This window comes from Lipotes vexillifer, unplaced genomic scaffold (genome assembly GCF_000442215.2).
Source record: "Lipotes vexillifer unplaced genomic scaffold, Lipotes_vexillifer_v1.1 scaffold525, whole genome shotgun sequence".
Lineage (NCBI taxonomy): Eukaryota > Metazoa > Chordata > Mammalia > Artiodactyla > Lipotidae > Lipotes > Lipotes vexillifer.
Window position 1 is genome coordinate 1,856,989 of NW_006786891.1, and position 23,517 is coordinate 1,880,505.

Sequence of the window (23,517 nt, forward strand, 5' to 3'; positions counted from 1 at the left end):
GCAGCAGCAGCCTTAGCGTCTCCTGCCCGTCTCTGGTTTCCGAGCTTTTAGCCGCGGCTCCCGCCCGTTTCTGGAGCTCCTTTAGGCAGCGCTTTTAAAACCCCTCTCCTCGCGCCCCAGGAAACACAGAGGCAAGAAAAGGTCTCTTGCCTCTTGGGTAGGTCCAGACTTTCCCCCGGACTCCCTCCCGGCTATCCGTGGCGCACTAACCCCTTCGGGCTGTGTTCAAGCCGCCAACCCCAGTCCTCTCCCTGCGCTCCGACCGAAACCGAAACCGAGCCTCAGCTCGCAGCCCCGCCCGCCCCCGGCGGGTGAGCACACGAGCCTCTCGGGCTGGTGAGCGACGGTCGGTGCCGACCCTCTGTGCGGGAATCTCTCCACTTTGCCCTGCGCGCCCCTGTTGCTGTGCTGTCCTCCGCGGCTCCGAAGCTCCCCGCTCCGCCTCCCGCAATCTCTGCCCGCGAAGGGGCTCCTAGTGTGTGGAGACCTTTCCTCCTTCACGGCTCCCTCCCACTGGTGCAGGTACCGTCCTTATCCTTTTGTCTCTGTTTATTCTTTTTTCTCTTGCCCTACCCAGGTACGTGGGGAGTTTCTTGCCTTTTGGGAGGTCTGAGGTCTCCTGCCAGCGTTCAGTAGGTGTTCTGTAGGAGTTGCTCCACGTGTAGATGTATTTCTGGTGTATCTGCGGGGAGGAAGGTGATCTCTGCGTCTTACTCCTCCGCCATCTTGGAAAGAGTCTCGTGTTTTTTGTTTTTAAATAATTAAACTCGCAGCAAAGTAAGAATAGAAGGAAACAATCCCACGAGAGTTCTCTTTTCTCCGTATCCTTGCCGCCATTTATCTCTTACTTTTTGACGGTAGCCATTCTAACAGGTATGAGATAATACCTCATTATGGTTTTTGGTTTGCATTTCCCTAGTGACTAGTGATGTTGAGCATCTTTTCATGTACCTATTGGCCCTTTTTTTTTTTTTTTTTTTGCGGTACGCGGGCCTCTCACTGTTGTGGCCTCTCCCGTTGAGGAGCACAGGCTCTGGACGCGCAGGCTCAGTGGCCATGGCTCACGGGCCCAGCCGCTCTGCGGCATATGGGATCCTCCCGGACCGGGGCACGAACCTGTGTCCCCTGCATTGGCAGGTGGACTCTCAACCGCTGCGCCACCAGGGAAGCCCCCTATTGCCCATTTTTATATCTTCTTTGGAAAGATGTCTAATCAAGTCCTTTGCCCATTTTTAATTGGAGTATTTGGGGGCTTTTTGGCTATTGAATTATATGAGTTCTTTATGTATTTTGGGTATTAAATCCTTATGAGATATATGGTTTGCAGTCAGTGGACTGTTCCTTGATGACATCTGCATATCTTCTCAGTTTTCGAAGTAACATACAGGAGTGCCATCTTGTGTTAAGATATTTGGAGTCAGGCAGACCTGGATATAAAAACTGGCTCTGAAACTTGCTGCATTCTAGCGCTTCACTGCCCTAAAATATTTTGGATATTCTTGAAACAACAACTATTTATTGAGAACCTATACTGGCCAGATAATATGCTAGACACTTATGTGTGTATTACCTTAATTAATATGACTTAAAACAACCTTTTTTGAGTCCATTTTATGTATTGGACACATAGTAACACAAAGTATTTTCCATTCCGTATGTCATTTGATACAGCAACCCAATGAATATATTGGTACTATAGTTATTATTCCTACTTTAGAAGAAGAAATTGAGACCAACAGAGAAGAAGTTTTTGAATATGAGGAACTCAGGTTGCTGTCACGGCTCTGGGTTTGTTTTCTATTCTTTTCTACCTATGGAACAAAAGACTTTTTGTATTATATGTTACCCAAGCTTGCTGCAAAGACTAACTGGGACTTTAACTTAAAATCTCTTTTTGTTTTTCCTTTCCTTTAGGTTATGAATGCTAAGGGTGTCTCCAAGAGTTTAAGCAGGAAGTGTCAGGTGAAGATAAGTTTCTAAGAGGAAAGCACTGGGCAGGCTTGTAAGCGCATAAGCCCAGTTCCAGATAGGTACAGCTTTAGAAATAGCAACCTTAGTCACAAATGAAAAGGCAGTGTTTGTATGTATTTGGTAAAAGAAGTATGGCTCACCTTTCTCTCATTTCCATGAACAGAACAATCCTTTGTCAGCAGTGATATTTTTGAAGGTCAAAGTTGATAAGTTTTGTGCTTCTAAAATATAATGTTGAATCAGAATTCTTTTTATGATGTTTAATCACTATCCAAAGTGCCTAGATAGGAATTTTCTTTAGGAAAGTAAAAATATGTCACCAAGGCCATGAAGGGTTTGATTGTAGCATTGCTTGCTTAGGCAGCTGTGCTTCCGTAGAACTTGTGTAGTGTAAGCTTCACCTGCCATCTTTTCCTTTATCAGCATGGAATTACTTTTCTTTCAATGTATAGTATAATCATTGTCTGCAGTGTTCAATCACTTAATATAAATGAAATTGAATTATGTGTTAATCTATAATTATAGACTAACCAACCTAATAAAAGCATATATATGAAATATCTGTACATTCTGATTTAATGATCTGTTTATTATACTGTAGTACCAGAAATTAGCTGGTTAATTTATAAGTAGACTCGATTCCTGAAAAGTAATTTGTGGAGTACTGGGAAAATTGTGATTCCTCACTGTTTCTCATTAGCATCATTTTCATTTTTTCCTTTTTACCTTTTGGTCTTTGTCTTCACTGAATAGAATATCCTGGCATTTGATTTGGTTCTCCTTCACAACCTGGCTATACTTCAAGCTTGGTTTAAATGCAGCTGTATTTCAAGCTGGGTTTAAGTCTCATCTGTCTCACAAAACTTTCTCTATTTGATCCACCATAATTTTTTTTCTTTTCTGAAATTCTGCTGCTTTTCTCTTCAGCACTGTTTAAATTGTCTTCTAGATTATATACATTGACTTTACTATTTTTTTCCAGCTACATTCATGGATGTTATCTCCTTTCACCCTTGAACCCTAGAAGTAGATAAGATAGGCAATATTATTCCCCATTTTATAGATGCAAAAAATCTTATCTTAGAGGTAGATAAGATAAACAATATTATTCCCCATCTTATAGATGCAAAAAAAAAAGGCAAGTTATTTGATTTCTTCAAGATAAGACTTCAGCCCAAGTCTTCATTCCACAATTTGCTTTCCCTATACTATAATGCCTCAAGTTTTGTACTTTACCGACTACTCCTACCATATGCTGAGCACATATAGATATTATCAGTTGGTTTAAAATAGATTATTTCCTTTCAAACCCCCAATCACTGATATCTGTTTCTTTTTAAAAAGGTACTTGTGGAGTCTTTTATCATAATGGTGGAGCCTTAGTTCTTCAAAGGCACAACATGTTGTGTGATCAAGATTTGAAGTTTGGACTACTGAAATTTTTCATATGCATTCATCAGACAGATGTCATTGACTGTGGACCATATGCCTAATATTAATGCTAACTCAGGATATGAACAAATATTTATTGCATTATTTTGTTAGTAATATCTGGTCTCCTCTTTTTCGTACAGGAGAAATTAAACAGATTCTAGAAAATGAACTTCAGATACCTGTGTCTAAAATGCTGTTAAAAGGCTGGAAGACTGGAGATGTGGAAGACAGTGTGAGTTTAGTAACTGCATAAAAATAAAAGAAAATTAAGTTATGCTATTGACTAAATGATGTATAAAATTGTTTTTTATTAATGTTGTTACATATGTCAGTTGTAGGTTTGGTAATAGCAGCTGAGTTTAAGGAATCAGCAAACAAATGTTTTTCAAGCTAAAACATTTTCATAGTAAACCAACAACAGTTTTAAGTGAGTTAGATATGTAAGTGGCATGTTTTTCCTACTTCTAACTATTTTATAGGAGTTAATTTGACATTCTTTTTTGAGAGCTTTTACATTTTTCTCATACCTCATATGATGTCAGTAAGTGCCTTGGAATAATAATTTTTTTCTTAACATCTTTATTAGAGTATAATTGCTTTACAATGGTGTGTTAGTATCTGCTGTATAACAAAGTGAGTCAGCTATACATATACCTAGATCCCCATATCTACTCTCTCTTGAGTCTCCCTCCCACCCTCCCTATCCCACCCCTTCAGGTGTTCACAAAGCACCAGGCTGATCTCCCTGTGCTATGCAGCTGCTTCCCACTAGCTATCTATTTTACATTTGGTAATGTATATATGTCTACGCCACTCTCTCACTTTGTCCCAGCTTACCCTTCCCCCTCCCTGTATCCTCAAGTCCATTCTCTACGTCTGCGTCTTTATTCCCTTCCCACTAGATCTATTTTACATTTGGTAATGTATATATGTCTACGCCACTCTCTCACTTTGTCCCAGCTTACCCTTCCCCCTCCCTGTATCCTCAAGTCCATTCTCTACGTCTGCGTCTTTATTCCCATCCTGCCCCTAGGTTCTTCAGAACCTTTTTTTTTAAGATTCCGTATATATGTGTTAGCGTACAGTATTTGTTTTTCTCCTTTTGACTTACTTACTTCACTCTGTATGACAGACTCTGGGTCCATCCATTTAACTCAATTTCATTTCTTTTTATGGCTGAGTAATATTCCATTGTATATATGTGCCACATATTCTTTATCCATTCATCTGTCGATGGACACTTAGGTTGCTTCCATGTCCAGGCTGTTGTAAATAGACCTGCAATGAACATTGGGGTACATGACTCGGTTTTTTTTTTTTTTTCTTGCGGTACACGGGCCTCTCACTGCTGTGGCCTCTCCTGTTGAGGAGCACAGGCTCCGGATGCGCAGGCTCAGTGGCCGTGGCTCACAGGCCCAGCCGCTCTGCAGCATGTGGGATCTTCCCAGACTGGGGCATGAACCCGTGTCCCCTGCATCGGCAGGCAGACTCTCAACTACTGCGCCACCAGGGAAACCTTACATGACTCTTTTTGAATTATGGTTTTCTCAGGGTATATGCCCAGTAGTGGGATTGCTGGGTCAAATGGTAGTGCTATTTTTAGTTTTTTAAGGAACCTCCATACTGTTCTCCATAGTGGCTGTATCAATTTACATTCCCACCAACAGTGCAAGAGGGTTTCCTTATTCTCCACACCCTCTCCAGCATTTATTGTTTGTAGATTTTTTAATGATGACCATTCTGAGTGGTGTGAGGTGATACCTCATTGTAGGTTTGTTTTTTTTTTTTTTGTGGTACACGGGCCTCTCACTGCTGTGGCCTCTTCCGTTGCGGAGCACAGGCTCCGGACGCGCATGCCCAGCGGCCACGCCACACGGGCCCAGCCGCTCCGCGGCATGTGGGATCTTCCCGGACCGGGGCACGAACCCGCATCCCCTGCATCGGCACGCAGACTCTCAACCACTGCGCCACCAGGGAAGCCCTCTCATTGTAGTTTTGATTTGCATTTCTCTAACGATTAGTGATGTTGAGCATCCTTTCATGGGTTTGTTGGCAATCTGTATATCTTCTTTGGAGAAATGCCTATTTAAGTCTTCAGCCCATTTTTGGATTGCATTGTTTTTTTGATATGGAGCTGCTTGAGCTGCTTGTAAATTTTGGAGATTAATCCTTTGTCAGTTGCTTCATTTGCAAATATTTTCTACCATTCTGAAGGTTATCTTTTTGCCTTGTTTATGGTTTCCTTTGCTGTGCAAAAGCTTTTAAGTTTGATTAGGTCCCATTTATTTATTTTTGCTTTTTATTTCCATTTCTCTATGAGGTGGGTCAAAAAGGATCTTGCTGTTATTTATGTCATGGAGTGTTCTGCCTATGCTTTCCTCTAAGAGTTTTATAGTGTCTGGCCTTCCATTTAGGTCTTTAATCCATTTTGAGTTTATTTTTGTATACGGTGTTAGGGAGTGTTCTAATTTCATTCTTTTACATGTAGCTGTCCAGTTTTCCCAACACCACTTATTGAAGAGGCTGTCTTTTCTCCATTGTATATTCTTGCCTCCTTTATCAAAGATAAGGTGACCATATGTGTGTGGGTCTATCTCTCTAGGCTTTCTATCCTGTTCCATTGATCTATATTTCTGTTTTTGTGCCAGTACCATACTATGTTGATGACTGTAGCTTTGTAGTTGGTCTGAAGGAAAGGAGCCTGATTCCTCCAGCTCCATTTTTCTTTCTCAAGATTGCTTTGGCTGTTCGGGGTCTTCTGTGTTTCCATAAAAATTTTGAAATTTTTTGTTCTGGTTCTGTGAAAAATGCCATTGATAGCTTGATAGGGATTGCATTGAATCTGTAGATTGCTTTGGGTAGTAGAGTCATTTTCACAATGTTGATTCTTCCAATCCAAGAACATGGTATATCTCTCCATCTGCTTGTATCATCTTTAATTTCTTTCATCAGTGTCTTATAGTCTTCTGAATACAGGTCTTTTGTCTCCCTAGGTAGGTCTATTCCTAGGTATTTTATTCTTTTTGTTGCAGTGGTAAATGGGAGTGTTTCCTTAATTTCTCTTTCAGAATTTTCATCATTAGTGTATAAGAATGCAAGGGATTTCTGTGCATTAATTTTGTATCCTGCTGCTTTACCAAATTCATTGATTAGCTTTAGTAGTTTCTGGTAGCATCATTAGGATTCTCTATGTATAGTATCATGTCCTCTGCAAACAGTGACAGTTTTACTTCTTCTTTTCCAATTTGGATTCCTTTTATTTTTTTATTTTCTCTGATTGCTGTGGCTTAAACTTCCAAAACTATGTTGAATAATCGTGGTAATAGTGGGCAACCTTGACTTTTTCCTGATATTAGTGGAAATGGTCTCAGTTTTTCACCATAGAGGACGATGTTGGCTGTGGATTTGTCATATATGGCCTTTATTATGTTGACCTAAGTTCCCTCTATGCCTGCTTTCTGGAAGTTTTTTTTGCCATAACTGGGTGTTGAATTTTGTCAAAAGCTTTTTCTGCATCTATTGAGATGATCATATGGTTTTTCTCCTTCAACTTGTTAATATGGAGTGTCACACTGATTGTTTTACATATATTGAAGAATACTTTACATCCCTGGGATAAACCCCACTTGATCATGGTGTATGATCCTTTTAATATGCTGTTCGATTCTGTTTACTAGTATTTTGTTGAGGATTTTTGCATCTGTGTTCATCAGTGATACTGGTCTGTAGTTTTCTTTTCTTGTGACATCTTTGTCTGGTTTTTGTATCAGGGTGGTAGGGGCCTCGTAGAATGAGTTTGGGAGTGTTCCTCCCTCTGCTATATTTTGGAAGAGTTTGAGAAAGATAGGTGTTAGCTCTTTTGTAAATGTTTGATAGAATTCGCCTGTGAAGCCATCTGGTCCTGGGCTTTTGTTTATTGGAAAGTTTTTAATCACAATTTCAATTTCAGTGCTATTGATTGGTCTGTTTATATTTTCTATTTCTTCCTGGTTCAGTCTTGGCAGGTTGTGCTTTTCTAAGAATTTGTCCATTTCTTCCAGGTTTTCCATTTTATGGGCATACAGCTGCTTGTAGTAATCCCTCATGATCCTTTGTATTTCTGCAGTGTCAGTTGTTTCTTCTCCTTTTTCATTTCTAATTCTATTGATTTGAATCATTTTTCCTTTTTCTCTTGATGAGTCTGCCTAATGGTTCATCAATTTTGTACATCTTCTCAAAGAACCAGCTCTTAGTTTTACTGATCTTTGCTGTAGTTTCCTTCGTTTCTTTTTCATTTATTTCTGATCTGATCTTTATGATTTCTTTCATTTTGCTAACTTTGGGGTTTTTTTTGTTCTTCTTTGTCTAATTGCTTTAGGTATAAGGTTAGGTTGTTTATTTTGAGATTTTTCTTTTTTTTGAGGTGGGATTATATTGCTATAAACTTCCCTCTTAGAACTGCTTTTGCTGCATCCCATAGGTTTTGGGTTATCATGTTTTCATTGTCATTTGTTTCTAGGTATTTTTTGATTTCCTCTTTGATTTTTTTCAGTGATCTCTTGGTTATTTAGTAGCATATTGTTTAGCCTCCGTGTGTTTATATTTTCCTGTAATTGATATCTAGTCTCATAGCATTGTGGTTGGAAAAGGTACTTGACATGATTTCAGTTTTCTTAAATTTACCAAGGCTTAGTTTGTGACCCAAGATATGATCTATCCTGGAAAATTCCATGAGCACTTGAGAAGAAAGTGTATTCTGTTGTTTTTGGATGGAATGTCCTATAAATATCATTTAAGTCCATCTTGTTTAAAGCTTGTGTTTCCTTATTTATTTTCATTTTGGATGATCTGTTCATTGGTGAAAGTGGGTTGTTAAAGTCCCCTACTATGATTGTGTTACTGTTGATTTCCCCTTTTATGGCTGTTAGCATTTGCCTTATGTATTGAAGTGCTCCTATGTTGGGTGCATAAGTATTTACAATTGTTATATCTTTTTCTTGGTTTGAGCCCTTGATCATTATGTAGTGTTCTTATTTGTCTCTTGTGAGAGTCTTTATTTTAAAGTCTATTTTATCTGATATTAGGATTGCTACTCCAGCTTTCTTTTGATTTCCATTTGCATGGAATATCTTTTTCTATCCCCTCACTTTCAGTCTGTATGTGTCCCTAGGTCTGAAGTGGGTCTCTTGTAGACAGCGTATGTACGGTCTTGTTTTTGGATCCATTCAGCCAGTCTGTGTCTTTTGGTTGGAGCATTTAGTCCATTTACATTTAAGGTAATTATCAGTATGCATGTTCCTGTCACCACTTTCTTAATTGTTTTGGGTTTCTTACTGTAGGTCTTTCCCTTCTCTTGTGTTTTCTGCCTGGAGAAGTTCCTTTAGCATTTGTTTTAAAGCTGGTTTGGTGGTGTAGAATTCTCTTAGCTTTTGCTTGTCTGTAAATGTTTTAATTTCTCCATCAAATCTGAATGAGATCCTTGCTGGGTGGAGCAATCTTGGTTGCAGGTTTTTCCCTTTCATCACTGTAAATATGTCCTGCCACTCCTTTCTGGCTTGCAGCATTTCTCCTGAAAGATCAGCTGTTAACCTTATGGGGATTGCCTTGTATGTTATTTGTTGCTTTTCCCCTGCTGCTTTTAATATTTTTTCTTTGTATTTAATTTTTGATAGTTTTATTAATATATGTCTTGGAGTGTTTCTTCTTGGTTTTATCCTGTGTGGGAGTCTCTGTGCTTCCTGCAGTTGATTGACTATTTCCTTTCCCATATTAGCAAAGTTTTCAACTATAATCTCTTCAGATATTTTCTCAGCCCCTGTCTTTTTGTCTTCTTTTTATGGGACCCCTATAATTTGAATGTTGGTGCATTTAATGTTTTCCCAGACGTCTCTGAGACCGTCTTCAATTCTTTTCATTCTTTTTTATTTACTCTGCTCTGTTGTAGCTATTTCCACTATTTTATCTTCCAGGTCACTTATCTGTTCTTCTGCCTCAGTTACTCTGCTATTGATTCCTTCTAGAGAATTTTTAATTTCATTTATTTTGTTGTTCATCATTGTTTGTTTGCTCTTTAGTTCTTCTAGGTCCATGTTAAATGTTCCTTGTTTTCTCTATTCTGTTTCCAAGATTTAGGATCATCTTTACTATCATTACTCTGACTTCTATTTCAGGTAGACTGCCTATTTCCTCTTCATTTGTTTGGACTGGTGGGTTTTTACCGTGCTCCTTCATCTACTGCGTATTTCTCTGTCTTCTCATTTTGCTTAACTGACTGTGTTTGGGGTCTCCTTTTCGCAGGCTGCAGGTTTGTAGTTCCCATTGTTTTTGGTGCCTGTTGCCAGTGGGTAAGTTTTTTCAGTGGCTTGTGTAGGCTTCCTGGGTGAGGGGACTGGTGCCTGTGTTTGATGGATGAGGTGGGTCTTTTCTTTATGGTGGGCAGGACCACGTCCGGTGGTATGTTTTTGGGTGTCTGTGAACTTATTACTATTTTTAGGCAGGCTCTCTGCTAATGGGTGGGGTTATGTTTCTGTCTTGCTACTTGTATGGCATGGGGTGTCCAGTGCTGGAGCTTTCTGGTCATTGAATGGAGCCAGGTCTTAGCATTGAGAATGGGATCTCTGGGAGAGCGCTCACTGATTTATATTACGTGGGTCAGGGAGGTCTCTGTTGATACAGTGTCCTGAACCCAGCTCTCCCACCTCAGAGGCTCAGGCCTGACACCTGGCCAGAGCACCAAGACCCTGTCAGCCACACGGCTCAGGAAAGTTTCTAGAAGTCCTGTGGTGTGGGCATGTCAAGCTCTCCCTTTTATAGCCATGAAAAAGTTGCTGTATCTGGCCCTTCCTTTCCTTGCAGATTGGCTCTACTAGGTCACTCTTCTGACGCTCAGCAAGGCTGCTCACCACTCCGGTCAGCAGCTCATTTCCCACCTTAAGTGGGAAAGCCTGGAATAATAATTTATTGAACAACTACTTATTAGCCTGAAAGAAGTCATACACGGTATATACATTTATGTCCAGTAGTGTTTATGGAACAAGGAAGATAATAGGAAATCTTTTTAACTCGGAAAATTTAAATGGTAAGAATATTTCTTTGTTTACTTGGATAGGGTCAGGTGCATGGAATGAGTATATTTTAAGAATTTGTACAAAGTGTTGCAATTTTAAGGTAGTAGTTGCTATTCTCAAGGACCCAGTAGCAGCCTTAGGCATAAAATATTTCACACACTTACTCTTTTTCTGACAGAGAGAGTAGGGAGTGATGGAAGGAAATGAGTTAACTCCAGAGTTTTAGGTGTTTGAGGTAGAAATAATTATCAAATCTTTTCACAGTAGTTACTGAGTTAGAACTTCAGTACCAGGCAGAAACTTAGAATCTTCATCTTTTGGTTCAATTCTTTGTCAATTGCTTCTGGTAGACATTATGCTTATAAATACTTATATGTGAGTTCATTTGATATGTAGAGATGTTCTGAGTACTTCAGTAAGTTATTTATAGAAATTTCAGTTGGCAAGATATTTATAAATTAGGTACAAATTAGTGATGTGCTATATTAGGGATCAGCAAACTTTTTCTGTACAGGGCCAGGTAGTTAATGTTTTAAGCTTTTTGGGCCATATAGTCTCTGTTGCAACTACTCAATTCTGCTCTCATAGCTTGAAAATAACTACAGACCATATGTGTAAGAGTGAGCATGACTTTTCCAATAAATCAATATTTCTGGACACAGAAATTTGCATTTTATATAATTTCACATATCATGAAATACTCTTCTTTTGATTTGTTTTCAAACATTTAAAAATGTAGGGCTTTCCTGGTGGCGCAGTGGTTGAGAGTCCACCTGCCGATGCAGGGGACACGGGTTTGTGCCCCGGTCTGGGAAGATCCCACACACCGTGGAGCGGCTGGGCCTGTGAGCCATGGCCGCTGAGCCTGCGCGTCCAGAGCCTGTGCTCCGCAACGGGAGAGGCCACAACAGTGAGAGGCCGGCGTACCGAAAAAAAAAAAAAGTAAAAACCATGCTCAACTCACAGGCCATCCAAAAGCAGGCACTAGGCTGAATTTGTCACACAGGCCATAGCTGACTGATCCCTGCTGCTTTATGGCTGCTCTAATTGAAATGTGGATTAAAAAATAAAAATAAGTCTTGACTGAGTGAATCAACAACTTTGGCAGAAGTAAAACACCAAAATGTATTAGTTTACATAGCTATATCATTTATTCGTTCATTTATTGAGAGACCTGTGGATGTGAATCAGCCTTACATGGCATTTTCGTTAATTTGTGAAGAGAAAGGCAATCATGTTGAAAATGTTCTTAAAGCTATGTGTTCTAATACAGCTGTCTCTCAGTAACCATAGGAGATTGGTTCCAGGACCGCATCCCATACCAAAATCCATGGATGCTCAAGTCTCTTATATAAAATGGCATTTTATTTGCATATAACCTACACATCCTCTGTATACTTTAAGTCATCTCTAAATTACTTATAATACCTAATACAGTGTAAGTGCTATGTAAATAGTTGCTGATGTGCATCAAATTCAAGTTTTGCTTTTTGGAACTTTTGGAATTTTTCTTTTTCTGAGTATTTTCCATCCTTGTGTGTGGAACCCATGGATATGGAGGGCTGACTGTATTTGAACTTAGTCTTTGTTATCAGTAATATTCTCAGTTACTTATTTCTATGTACTCTTTTCCGTAGGTGATTTCTGCTATTTCCATGTCATTAATTTTCTGATTGCTTCCAAATTTATATTTCCAGGTTATACTTCTATGAATTCACATATCCAAATTGGTAGTTCACTTTTATGCTTGCATACCTTATTGGCATCTTTAACTTAACATGTTTAAAATGGAACTCTTGATTTTCCTTCCCATGCCATTTCTCCACCGGTCTTCCCCTATAAATGGCAGAACTATATCACCAGTGCTAAATCCAAAAATGTGGGCATTAATCTTTTCCCATTTGAAAAACACCTAATCCTCAGAAACTAACACAACATTGTAAATCAATTATACTTCAATAAAATAAATATTAATTAATTTATTAATTTATTGGCCATGCTGTGCAGCTTGCAGGATCTTAGTTCCCTGACCAGGATTGAACCTGGGCCATGGCAGTGAAAGAGCTGAGTCCTAACCACTGGACTGCCAGGGAATTCCCCAATAAAATAAATTTTTAAAAAATTTCAAAAGCACCTAATCCTTTGGTAAGTCCTATAGCATCTATCTCCAAAATATATCTCAACCATGGCCACTTTTCAGTATTTTTATTGCACTGCCTAATCCAGGCTGTTAGCATATCTTGCCTGGAACAATGTAATAGCTTCATTATTGTTTTTCCCGCTTTTTTTCTTGGGTTCTCCCAATGCATTCTCAACACAGGAGCCAGAATGAGCTTTTAAAAATATAAATCAAATTATATCACTCTCCTGGTAAAACATAACTTTTTATTGCACTTTGAATAAAATTCAAGGTACTCACCATGGTTTAAAAGGTATTGTATTATTTGCCCTCTATTCACGTCTACGGCCTCATCTTCAGCCTTTCATACCCTCTCTATCCAAGCTGAAACCTTTTAATTCTTCTAATAGGCTCAAGCTCTCTATAACTTTACCTGACAGATGCTATTTAACTGCCTGGAATGCTTTACACCCAATTCTTCACATGGGTGGCTCTTTTTCATCTTTCAAGTCTCAGCTTAAAATGTTACTTTCTGTAACAGACCTCTGTATAAAAGGCTCCCATCCCAGTGTTCCCCATCACAACACCATAAGTAGAGGGACCATGTCTGTTTCTTTCACCATTAGATATCCAATGCCTGGTATAACAGGCATCGAATAAATGTTTGTGAAATGACTGAATGACTTAAAGAAAGCATCCATTTATTTCATCATATCATATGTGGTTTGAGAAGGAAGGTTTAGTGGAAAATCTTTGGATGATGGCATGGCAAACTGACAATAATGATCAAGTGGTAAGACCAAGCAGTTATCAATAATCCTCAAAGTAAAATAATGGAAGATGAAAAATGGTAAAAATAACTTTCCTGTGTGTATATGCATGTGGTTTTTTGTTTGTTTGTTTGCACGTGAACTCTTGAAAGGTAACATAGATCAATTTCAAAAGGACTTTCATATATTTGACAAAAAGATTCAGAACTTCAGGGCGTCCTGGATGATTGTGAAGTTATGATTAATTACCTACTACAGTGTCTTATTTTCAAACCATGGGTCACAAGCCATTAGTGAGTTTTGAAGTTAACTGAGTGGGTTATAGCCAGTATTAAAAGGAAAAGAAATAGGATAAAAGATGTCAGAGTGTATTGCAAATAATGAGTAAGTATTTCTTTTTTTTTTTTTTTTTTTTGGTACGCGGGCCTCTCACTGTTGTGGCCTCTCCCGTTGCGGAGCACAGGCTCCGGACGCGCAGGCTCAGCGGCCATGGCTCACAGGCCCAGCCGCTCCGCGGCATGTGGGATCTTCCCGGACCGGGGCACGAACCCGTGTCCCCTGCATCGGCAGGCGGACTCTCAACCACTGCGCCACCAGGGAAGCCCCCAAGTATTTCTTTTTATTTGAGAACTAACTAATATGAGTCAACAATAAGTCCCAAAGCCTGTGAAGGAAGACTGTGCCCTTAGTAAGATGGGCCCTCTCATGGACGGGTCAAGAATAAGTTCATTATGTTCTATGCTTGGGTAAGATCAGCCCTTCCCAGGTGTCCCTACTTCCATCTGCAGGGTTAGAAGGGGTTCGTAAATATCTACTCCACCTTTCTTTCCAACACTTTCAGCCCTGACATTGTTATTTGCTTTGATTCAACCAGAACCAATTTCATTATGCCTTTTCCTCCTGTTTATGCAAGTCACTGCAAGGAGTCTCAGATTCCCACTTCACCCCTCACTCAAACCTCCATAAGCCTCTGCACAGCCCATATCTGTCTCTATTCTTTTTCCTTTACAGTGCTTGAAACCTTTTTGTTATGCCCTGTGGAACTATTCATCATTAAACAAATTCCTCTTATTATCAGCCTCTTCCTTGCACATTCTTTTCACCATCTACCCTCTGACTGAAATCTGCCTTTCTGATCACATTGTTTTTCTGTAGCCTTCTCAGTGTTACTTGCTTTTCTCCAGTAGCCGTCATACCACTGGACTAACTGGTAAAACGTGTGTTCTCATTGTTCCTCATTTCCATTTGCAGCCCTTCCTCTCTAAAAAACCTTCAGCTTTGACTTTCATGTAAAAGAAAAATTGTTTCACCTACTTACTGAGGTCATCTTTCCTCATTTTCTGATGATTTTTTAGTTCCTGGTTTATAATTGCTCTCTGTGTTAATTCTTAGTAATATAGCCTTGTACATGATTCTTCTAACATCTTGGCCTCTTAGTTCCTTGAACTTATTTTCTACAGTGATCTTTTTTTCCCGTCCTACGTCAGCCATATATCTTCCTGTGGTCTTGTCATTTAGTTAAAACAATTCTTAAATACTAATTTCAAGCTTCCATTTTCTGCTAATCATCTCTCGTCTTTCTAGCCCACTTCCTTTAGTATCCTAACCCTAACAATCCTTCAGCCTTATTCAGGCCTCCAATCCATTGTTTCTACCATCTTTTCATGATCATTACCTCTTTCATGTCCTCTCTTTCTTCCTTAGAGTGGGCAATATCCCATGGTCATTCATTATAATCACTTTCTTGCATGTAGCCTCAATTCTTGCTTCATGGATCTTGCTTGACAAAAATCCGTACCTTGGATAAATACAACTCTGTCTATTCTGTGCCTCACAGCTAAATGTGACTAGAGACAAACAAAATCATGCTGATTGGTGTATCTTTAAATTCACGACCATAATCTTTAGAGATCCCCCTAATGTTGCTTACCTGGTTTATCCACACTCTCCTAAATGGCCATTTTACACTTATCTTTTCCTCAGACCTTTAAAACACCTCTCCCGTATTCTCACCCTCAGCTGATGACTTCATTTCCTATTTTGTTTCACTGATTAAATGAAGGCAATCACAAGAGAATTTCCACAAGCTTCTAACTTGGTCTCTGTTTACTTACCTGCATCTTATACACATACTCTTCTTTTTCTCCTGTTACTCTAGATGGCATGACCAATCTCCTATCTAACACCAAACCTCCATGTTTGCTTCAGATTGCATTCTGTATTCCCTCTGGCCTAAATCAAGGACTTCCTTCACTTGAATTCTTCCCTGCATCATCAGTTTTTCCCTCTAGTAGAGTGTTACCATTAACATTCAAACGTGATGTTATTTCTTCCATTTTTCTCTTGATCCCACCTCCCCTTCCAGCAATCACTCCATTTCTCTAGTCCCTTTGATAACAAAACTTCCCCCAGAGTTGTCTACATTTGTTGTCTTTAATTCCTTTCCTCCCGTTTCTCTTGAGCCTAGTCTAAGTAGGGACCTGCTAGTGGACTTGCTAATGTCACTCATGACCACATTACTAAATTCAATGTCATGGCTTTTAAGTGTCGTCTGTGTGCACTGTCAATTTTATATCTCTATTTATATTTCTACCCTAGACCTGTTCCCTGAATTCCAGACGGATATATCTGACTGCTTTCTTGTCTTCTCCACTTGAATGTTTAATACACATTTCAAACTTACATGCGCAGAGTGGAGGTCTTCATTTGCAGTCTTCCCATTTCAGTTGACGGCAACTTTATCCTTCCATTTGTTGTCTAAAAGCTTTCGGATCATTATTGACTCATATCCAGTCTGTCAGGAAATCCTTTTGGTGTGATCTTCAGAATGTATCCAGAATTCACCTATTTAGCATCACTTCTATTACCACCACACTGACATAAGCCATTATCATCCTTGTCTTAGTATATTTTATTACTCTCCTCTGTGCTTGTGTCCTCCTTTGTCAACCTTTTCCCATCCATTTTCAACGCAGCTGAGAAAGAGATCCTTTTAAAATATGAATCTGATAACGTCACTCCAATAGCTTCTGATCTCATTCAGAGAAAAAGTCAAAGCCCTTACATTAGCTTAAATGTCTCAACACATTTCCTCTCACCTATCTCCTGGCATCACTGTTAACCTCTCTGACCTGTTTCCTATCAGAACTCGTTAGGCTTCAGCTGCATTGGACTCCTTGTTGTTCAGTAAGCATTTTGCACTGGCTATTGCCTTTGCCAGCCATATTCTTTTTCTATATATGTTCATGGTTTCTTTCCTCACCACTTTCAAGTTTTTGCTTAAATGTCACATTCGCCAAGTGAGAACCACCCTGATAACCAAGTTTAAAATTATGTAATTCCCCAACCTCATATTCTTCACCCTCCCTTTTCTGCTTTATGTTTAGTCAAGAAAACTATCACTTCTAGTAGTCAACTATATAGGTTACTTTGTTTATTCCTACTAAAATGTAAGCTCCAGAAGATCATGGGGTTTTAGACTATCATGTTCACTGCTATATCTTCAGTGTTTAGAATACTCCTGGCACAGAATTTGTGGCTCAATAAATATCTGTTGAGTAAATATTTTTGTCCTGGGTTATGATGTAAAGATGTAAAATGTGTTTCTTAATGTGTCTTGCTGTCCAAAAAAGTTTGAATTAGTGGGTATTTACCATCAAGTTGGGAGTTTGAAAGGGATGTAGGAGTTCTCTGGCAAATAAATTTGGTGAAATTTTGTGTGGTTATCAAGATAGTAGGTCAGAGGTAGCCCAAGCGTAGTTTATTCACCCCAGACAAAGTGCTTTAACAAAAAAAATTATGTGGCCTATCAGTTAAGTGACCTAGGTAACACTTACAAGAGACCTCATCCAAGTCATTTCACCTATTAGGCTGCAGCTCCTCATCTATAAAGTCTTTAGGTTGAGGTACTCTCTATAATCTTTTCTAGGTCTAATGATCTCTGAACACCTACATCAGTAATTTTTGCTATAATGATCCTGAATGAAGTGATATTAGTTGCAAGGATATGCTTCTTCAATGAAGAAATTAATGATTCTCAACTGTGTTCTTATATATTTGTATCGTTTCATGAGCTAAAGAATTTGTATTTTATTTTAATATTCATATTTATGCTAACTTATGATATTTACGAGAGAGAGATTTTTTGTGATTCAATAGTTCTTCTGTATTATCCTATTTAGGAAATTGTCAAAAGATGCAAAGTCAAACTACAATAGTGATAATTTTCTAAGAATTATAGGAAAAGATTAAAAATGCACAATCAATAGTTAATTTTTATTTGTTTTTATTTTTTGTTTTTCAGACGGTCTTAAAATCACTACACTTGCCAAAAAACAACAGTCTTTATGTTCTTACACCAGATTTGCCACCACCTTCATCATCTAGTCATGCTGGGTAAGGTGTTTACTTTTCCTGGGAATCTGAAACAAAAAGTTTGATTGTTAAGTTGCTTTACTGTATATAAATATCAAAATCAAATCAAATCAAAATCTTGTTGAAGCTTTAACTTACCAACAGCTATTAACTATATAAAGTTTCAAACTATTTGGTTTGGGTAGTTTATTTGTTTGATTTTAGTGATGGAATCTTTTCACAAAGAAAAGCTTTAGCAAAACTCTATTATGTAAAAAAGAGTCAAAAATGGCACTTCTCTATTTGATGGGGAAGAACTGGAGTTGGAGGGACGAGATTAAGTAACTGGAACTCCAGTGTCTCCCATGGCTAAAGAAGCAAAGCTTTGAAGAAGATTCTTGGGCTCTGCAGAATACAGCTTGAAAAACACTGGTATAAAATTTTTATTAAGATTTTCTCTCTATTTGGAATAGAGGGTCTCATTCTTTTTTCAGTATTCACAGTGAAACTCAGTACATTTATAGAATGATAGATGATTTTAATGTTTAATTGTATGTTACATTATTGCCTGATGAAGCAACCTGATCTAAAGTGAATGATTAAGGTAGTGATAGAGTAATAATTTTTATGAGTACAGTATCCTTCCAGAACTATGTTTAAGTTGTTCTTAGATTTTCACCATTTTTTGCACATTTTCTCTTTTTATTTAATGCAACTTGGTGTTCCTAAACTTTGAATATTGTCCAATTTTTCCCCACCACCTACCAAATGCCTTTATTATTAATGTAGTAGAAGGAAAAAAGTCCTGTTTTTCTTTGGTATCCTACCCATAGAACACCTCTGGCCACCAGATGTGTGGGTCCCCACCATCACCACCACCATGGGGCAGTTCTTCATTCCCAGCTGGATGTTCTACAATTTAACTAAATTCTGATACCACCTACCTGGAGATAGCATTAGATCTCACAGGTTCAGGGCTCAGTCCCACAAGACTGCCCCCATATCAGACCCAGTTGCAAGTCTGTGTTGTCACCTGTGCTTCTGACCAAGTGGCTATAGATTGGAGGTTCCCACCACTCCCTTCTGAGTTCGGTAATTTGTGAGAGAATGGCTCACAGAACTCAGAAAAATGCTCTAGTTGCTATTACCAATTTATTATAAAGCATATTTTAAAGGATATAAATGAACAGCCAGCTGAAGAGATACATAGGATAAGATCTGGAAGGGTCTTGAGCACAGGAGTGCCTGTAATGTTTGGGGTGTGCCACCCTCCCAGGACACGAATGCATTCTTGTTTACCAACTTGGAAGCTCTCCAAAGCTCTTCAGCTAGGGTTTTTTATGGAGGCTCACCACAGAGGTATGATTAATTGAGTCATTGGCTATTAGTAATTAACCCAACCTCCAGCTCCTCTCTCCTTCCTGGAGGCGGAGGTGCAGGCTAAAAGGTCCAGTCCTCTAATCATGAGCTTGGCTCCCCTGGCAACCAGCTTCTCTCTAGAGGGGTTTTCCAAACATCATCTGTTTAGCAAACCCAGGTGTGGTTGAAAGTGGCTCATTATGAATAACAAAAGAGACCTCTCTTTTTTCACCTTTATCACTCTTATCACTTAAAAAATTCCAAAGATTTTAGGAGCTCTAAGTGGGGAAGAAAACCAAATGTATATTTCTTATAGATCATACCATCACAGGTGGTTAGTAGCAAAAAGAAAATTAAATTTCACTTTACCAAAGTAGAAATCACTGAACTGAAAAAAGTTAAATCTAATATAATTGTATCTGATAGTCTGTTGAAGGTTTGTTTTAGGCTAAGAATTTAAAGATTTCTTGGGTTGCTCTTTATCTTTTATGTTCATATCACATATTAATGGGAAGTTGTATTTGCATGCTACTACAAACAGCCAACAGTACTTGTAGTCCTCGTGTTTATAGTAATGTTGATATAAATACCAGATGAGATTATAGGTATGGGTTCTGTATCTAGTCATGGAGGATATTATTTTTTAAGTTACTTAACAGAGTGTAATCCCTGACATCCAATATATAATCCACATAATTACAAGTAGGTAAGAGACATCATTTGTTATAATCTGTTGCTTTCCAGTAACATGATTAAATGGATTTATCAAAATGTCTTCCTGGGCTAATGGAAATGTTCTTCACTGCCGTGTGGCTGACCTTAGTTCGATTGCCACTTCCTCAGTCCCTAGGCAGGCAGGGGCCTACAGTGCTTCTGAAATACAGTGTTTATTGGAGAATGAGTACTTTATATAGCACTAAAGTAATCTTCCCTAGTTGGCTTTATGGATTTTTAGCAAGTTACAGTAATGCTTTTTCCTGTGTTGGAACAACAAGAAAGACATAAAAATTCAAAGCCAAATAAAAGACACAAAGCACAGTCTATCTGGCTAGTGAGAGGAGGGGTATTAGAGCTTTCCTGCTTGAAAGCTGGAAAAAGTTATAAAGGGCACATTTGATGAAAAAGTTATATTAGAGCACATTTTATTAAAATCTAACTAAAAAGTCAAGGTGTGTTTCTTTTAGGTACCTGTTAATATATCTTTCTATAAAACTAGAGATTATTTTTCTTTTTTTGTGTGTGATGTATATCTTAAATTCTGATTTCATGAGAGACAATTTAAAAAAACAAAATCCATACAGAATTTTATAAGCTAATGGTAATAATAATTTTTAACTTCTGATTTTCATTTTGTATTTATCAAATAAAAATAATTTTTGACATCTTAACTATATAATAGAGTCTAAAAGTAATTTAGTATTAAGTTATAAAGCACATCATATTATCAAATATGGGAGACATAAAATTTCTCTGCACTAAACTCTATAATGAATCAAATTGATTTGTTTTTGCAAAATTATGTTATAATTGGTGGATTCATACAAATCTTATTGTAATTTGCAACCTAATTTATAATCTAAAAAGGAGAAAATAAAAGGTAATTCTGATTCTTCGTGTTATATTTGAGAATTGGCAAATGAATAGAAGAGATCTGAAATCGGTAGAGAAAAATAGGAAAGATTCTTCTAACACCTTGGCCTCTTAGTTCCTTGAACTTATTTTCTACAATCATCTTTTTTCCCGTCCTACATCAGCCATATATCTTCCTGTGGTCTTGTCATTTAATTAAAACAATTCTTAAATACTAATTTCAAGCTTCCATTTTCTGCTAATCATCTCTCGTCTTTCTAGCCCACTTCCTTTAGTATCCTAACCCTAACAATCCTTCAGCCTTATTCAGGCCTCCAATCCATTGTTTCTACCATCTTTTCATGATCATTACCTCTTTCATGTCCTCTCTTTCTTCCTTAGAGTGGGCAATATCCCATGGTCATTCATTATAATCACTTTCTTGCATGTAGCCTCAATTCTTGCTTCATGGATCTTGCTTGACAAAAATCCGTACCTTGGATAAATACAACTCTGTCTATTCTGTGCCTCACAGCTAAATGTGACTAGAGACAAACAAAATCATGCTGATTGGTGTATCTTTAAATTCACGACCATAATCTTTAGAGATCCCCCTAATGTTGCTTACCTGGTTTATCCACACTCTCCTAAATGGCCATTTTACACTTATCTTTTCCTCAGACCTTTAAAACACCTCTCCCGTATTCTCACCCTCAGCTGATGACTTCATTTCCTATTTTGTTTCACTGATTAAATGAAGGCAATCACAAGAGAATTTCCACAAGCTTCTAACTTGGTCTCTGTTTACTTACCTGCATCTTATACACATACTCTTCTTTTTCTCCTGTTACTCTAGATGGCATGACCAATCTCCTATCTAACACCAAACCTCCATGTTTGCTTCAGATTGCATTCTGTATTCCCTCTGGCCTAAATCAAGGACTTCCTTCACTTGAATTCTTCCCTGCATCATCAGTTTTTCCCTCTAGTAGAGTGTTACCATTAACATTCAAACGTGATGTTATTTCTTCCATTTTTCTCTTGATCCCACCTCCCCTTCCAGCAATCACTCCATTTCTCTAGTCCCTTTGATAACAAAACTTCCCCCAGAGTTGTCTACATTTGTTGTCTCTAATTCCTTTCCTCCCGTTTCTCTTGAGCTCAGTCTAAGTAGGGACCTGCTAGTGAACTTGCTAATGTCACTCATGACCACATTACTAAATTCAATGTCATGGCTTTTAAGTGTCATCTGTGTGCACTGTCAATTTTATATCTCTAATTTATATTTCTACCCTAGACCTGTTCCCTGAATTGTCTTCTCTTCACCTCAGATTTGGGATTTTTTTTAAAGGTGTATTTTATTTAGGTGGTTGGTTTGATATTTAATTGGTTTTATTCTTTAATTTCTCTGACACCAGTCAGTGGATGTTGGAAGACTGAGGGGAACTGCATAATAAACTGCCTGTTAATTGCAGTGCAGAACTATGGCGAGGTCCTGTCGCTGGATTCCACTATTCCAATTCCAATGCAATGGCAAATATTAGGTTCTTTCTTTATAGAGTATCAGTCTTCTCTCAATGGACTAGACAACACTGGTATTATAGACAACGCTGGTATTATAGTATCACTCCTAAACAAAATTTATTATGACCAAATCAGAAAAGTAATATGATTATAATCTATCTCGTCATATAAAAGATAACAAGACCTGGAGAGAAAAATCCAGGATTACACTCCCAGCTTGGTTAGGGTCTTAGAGTTTTCATATATAAAATAGGAAGCATTGATTTTAGTTGCCAGGGTGGTTGTAAAAATTCATTAAGCAGGAGAAGTACATTATATGTGAAATCACAAATCACAAATCACAAATTACATACCAATAGTAATGTATTTCATTCAACTCTCACTTGATTTTTATAACAACTCTACAAGATTACAGGCTGATTTTGATATCTCTAATTTATAAGTTAGGAAATTGAGGTGTTTAGAAGAGTTTTGTGGATTGTTCAAGGTCATCAGTGAATACTTCTAATACTGAAATCTCCATCTGACCCTCCATCTACTATAGCTTCCAGTTTCTTGACACAAATATATAAAGCTTTATTCCAAAGATGCCTTCTTTTTTGGAAGCTCTTCTCTATAATGAGATTTTTAAAAAAATATTTTGTAATTGTCATTATATACTTGTTGAAAGGTATTTATATACATTATTTCACTTACTGTAGTTCTCAAGAATATGAATGAAATTTCGGTGTGTGAATAAACTTTTAGTTACTGTACACTATTAATCATTTAGTAAAATATAGATATAAAATAACATGCTTTTAAATTGTTTACTGACAAACAATATTATTCTCAAGGTTTGGTGAGAGCTATATCTTAAACCATGTCTTATAAAATTTTTTTTTCTTAACTTGATTTTACTGCCACTAGGGGGTGCCTGTTAATTGAGTCTTATTTTGTATTTACATTTTTTTTTTTTAAGTTAAGAGCAGTAAAATTACCATATAAGTGTCTGTAACTGAATTATATTTAGAATTATTTTAAAGTAAGTAATGTTTTTCAGAAAACAGAATTTCAGGCTTTTTGAGAATTAAGAGCAAACTCTTTAATTGTAATCTTTATAACAGTTGAAATGCATTTAAAAACTTTTTAAATAAATCAGATTTCACTAATTAATTCAAAGGTGATTCAGTACCCCTATGGCACAACTTCAGATTATACTGTAAATCATGGTAAAATCAGAAGGGATGGGGACTGTTAATTATACCTGTTTCATATTATTATAGGAAAGATTCAATCTGTCAAAGATTTATTGATTACCTACTAGATGAAAACAAGCTCTGTCCTGTGGGAGCTTATAACCTATTCATTAAGGTATATATAAGCTTATATA

The 23,517-nt window shown here is 37.8% G+C and overlaps 1 protein-coding gene across 1 annotated transcript in view; it reads left to right on the forward strand.

The window, feature by feature from the left end:
• Positions 1-23,517, forward strand: part of FAF1 (Fas associated factor 1) — a 514,789-nt gene that overhangs the window by 237,727 nt on the left and 253,545 nt on the right. The window contains exons 5-6 of the mRNA XM_007459639.1: positions 3,546-3,637; positions 17,644-17,735. Of these exons, the coding sequence (XP_007459701.1) occupies positions 3,546-3,637; positions 17,644-17,735 (184 nt within the window). The remainder of the gene's footprint in view (positions 1-3,545; positions 3,638-17,643; positions 17,736-23,517) is intronic.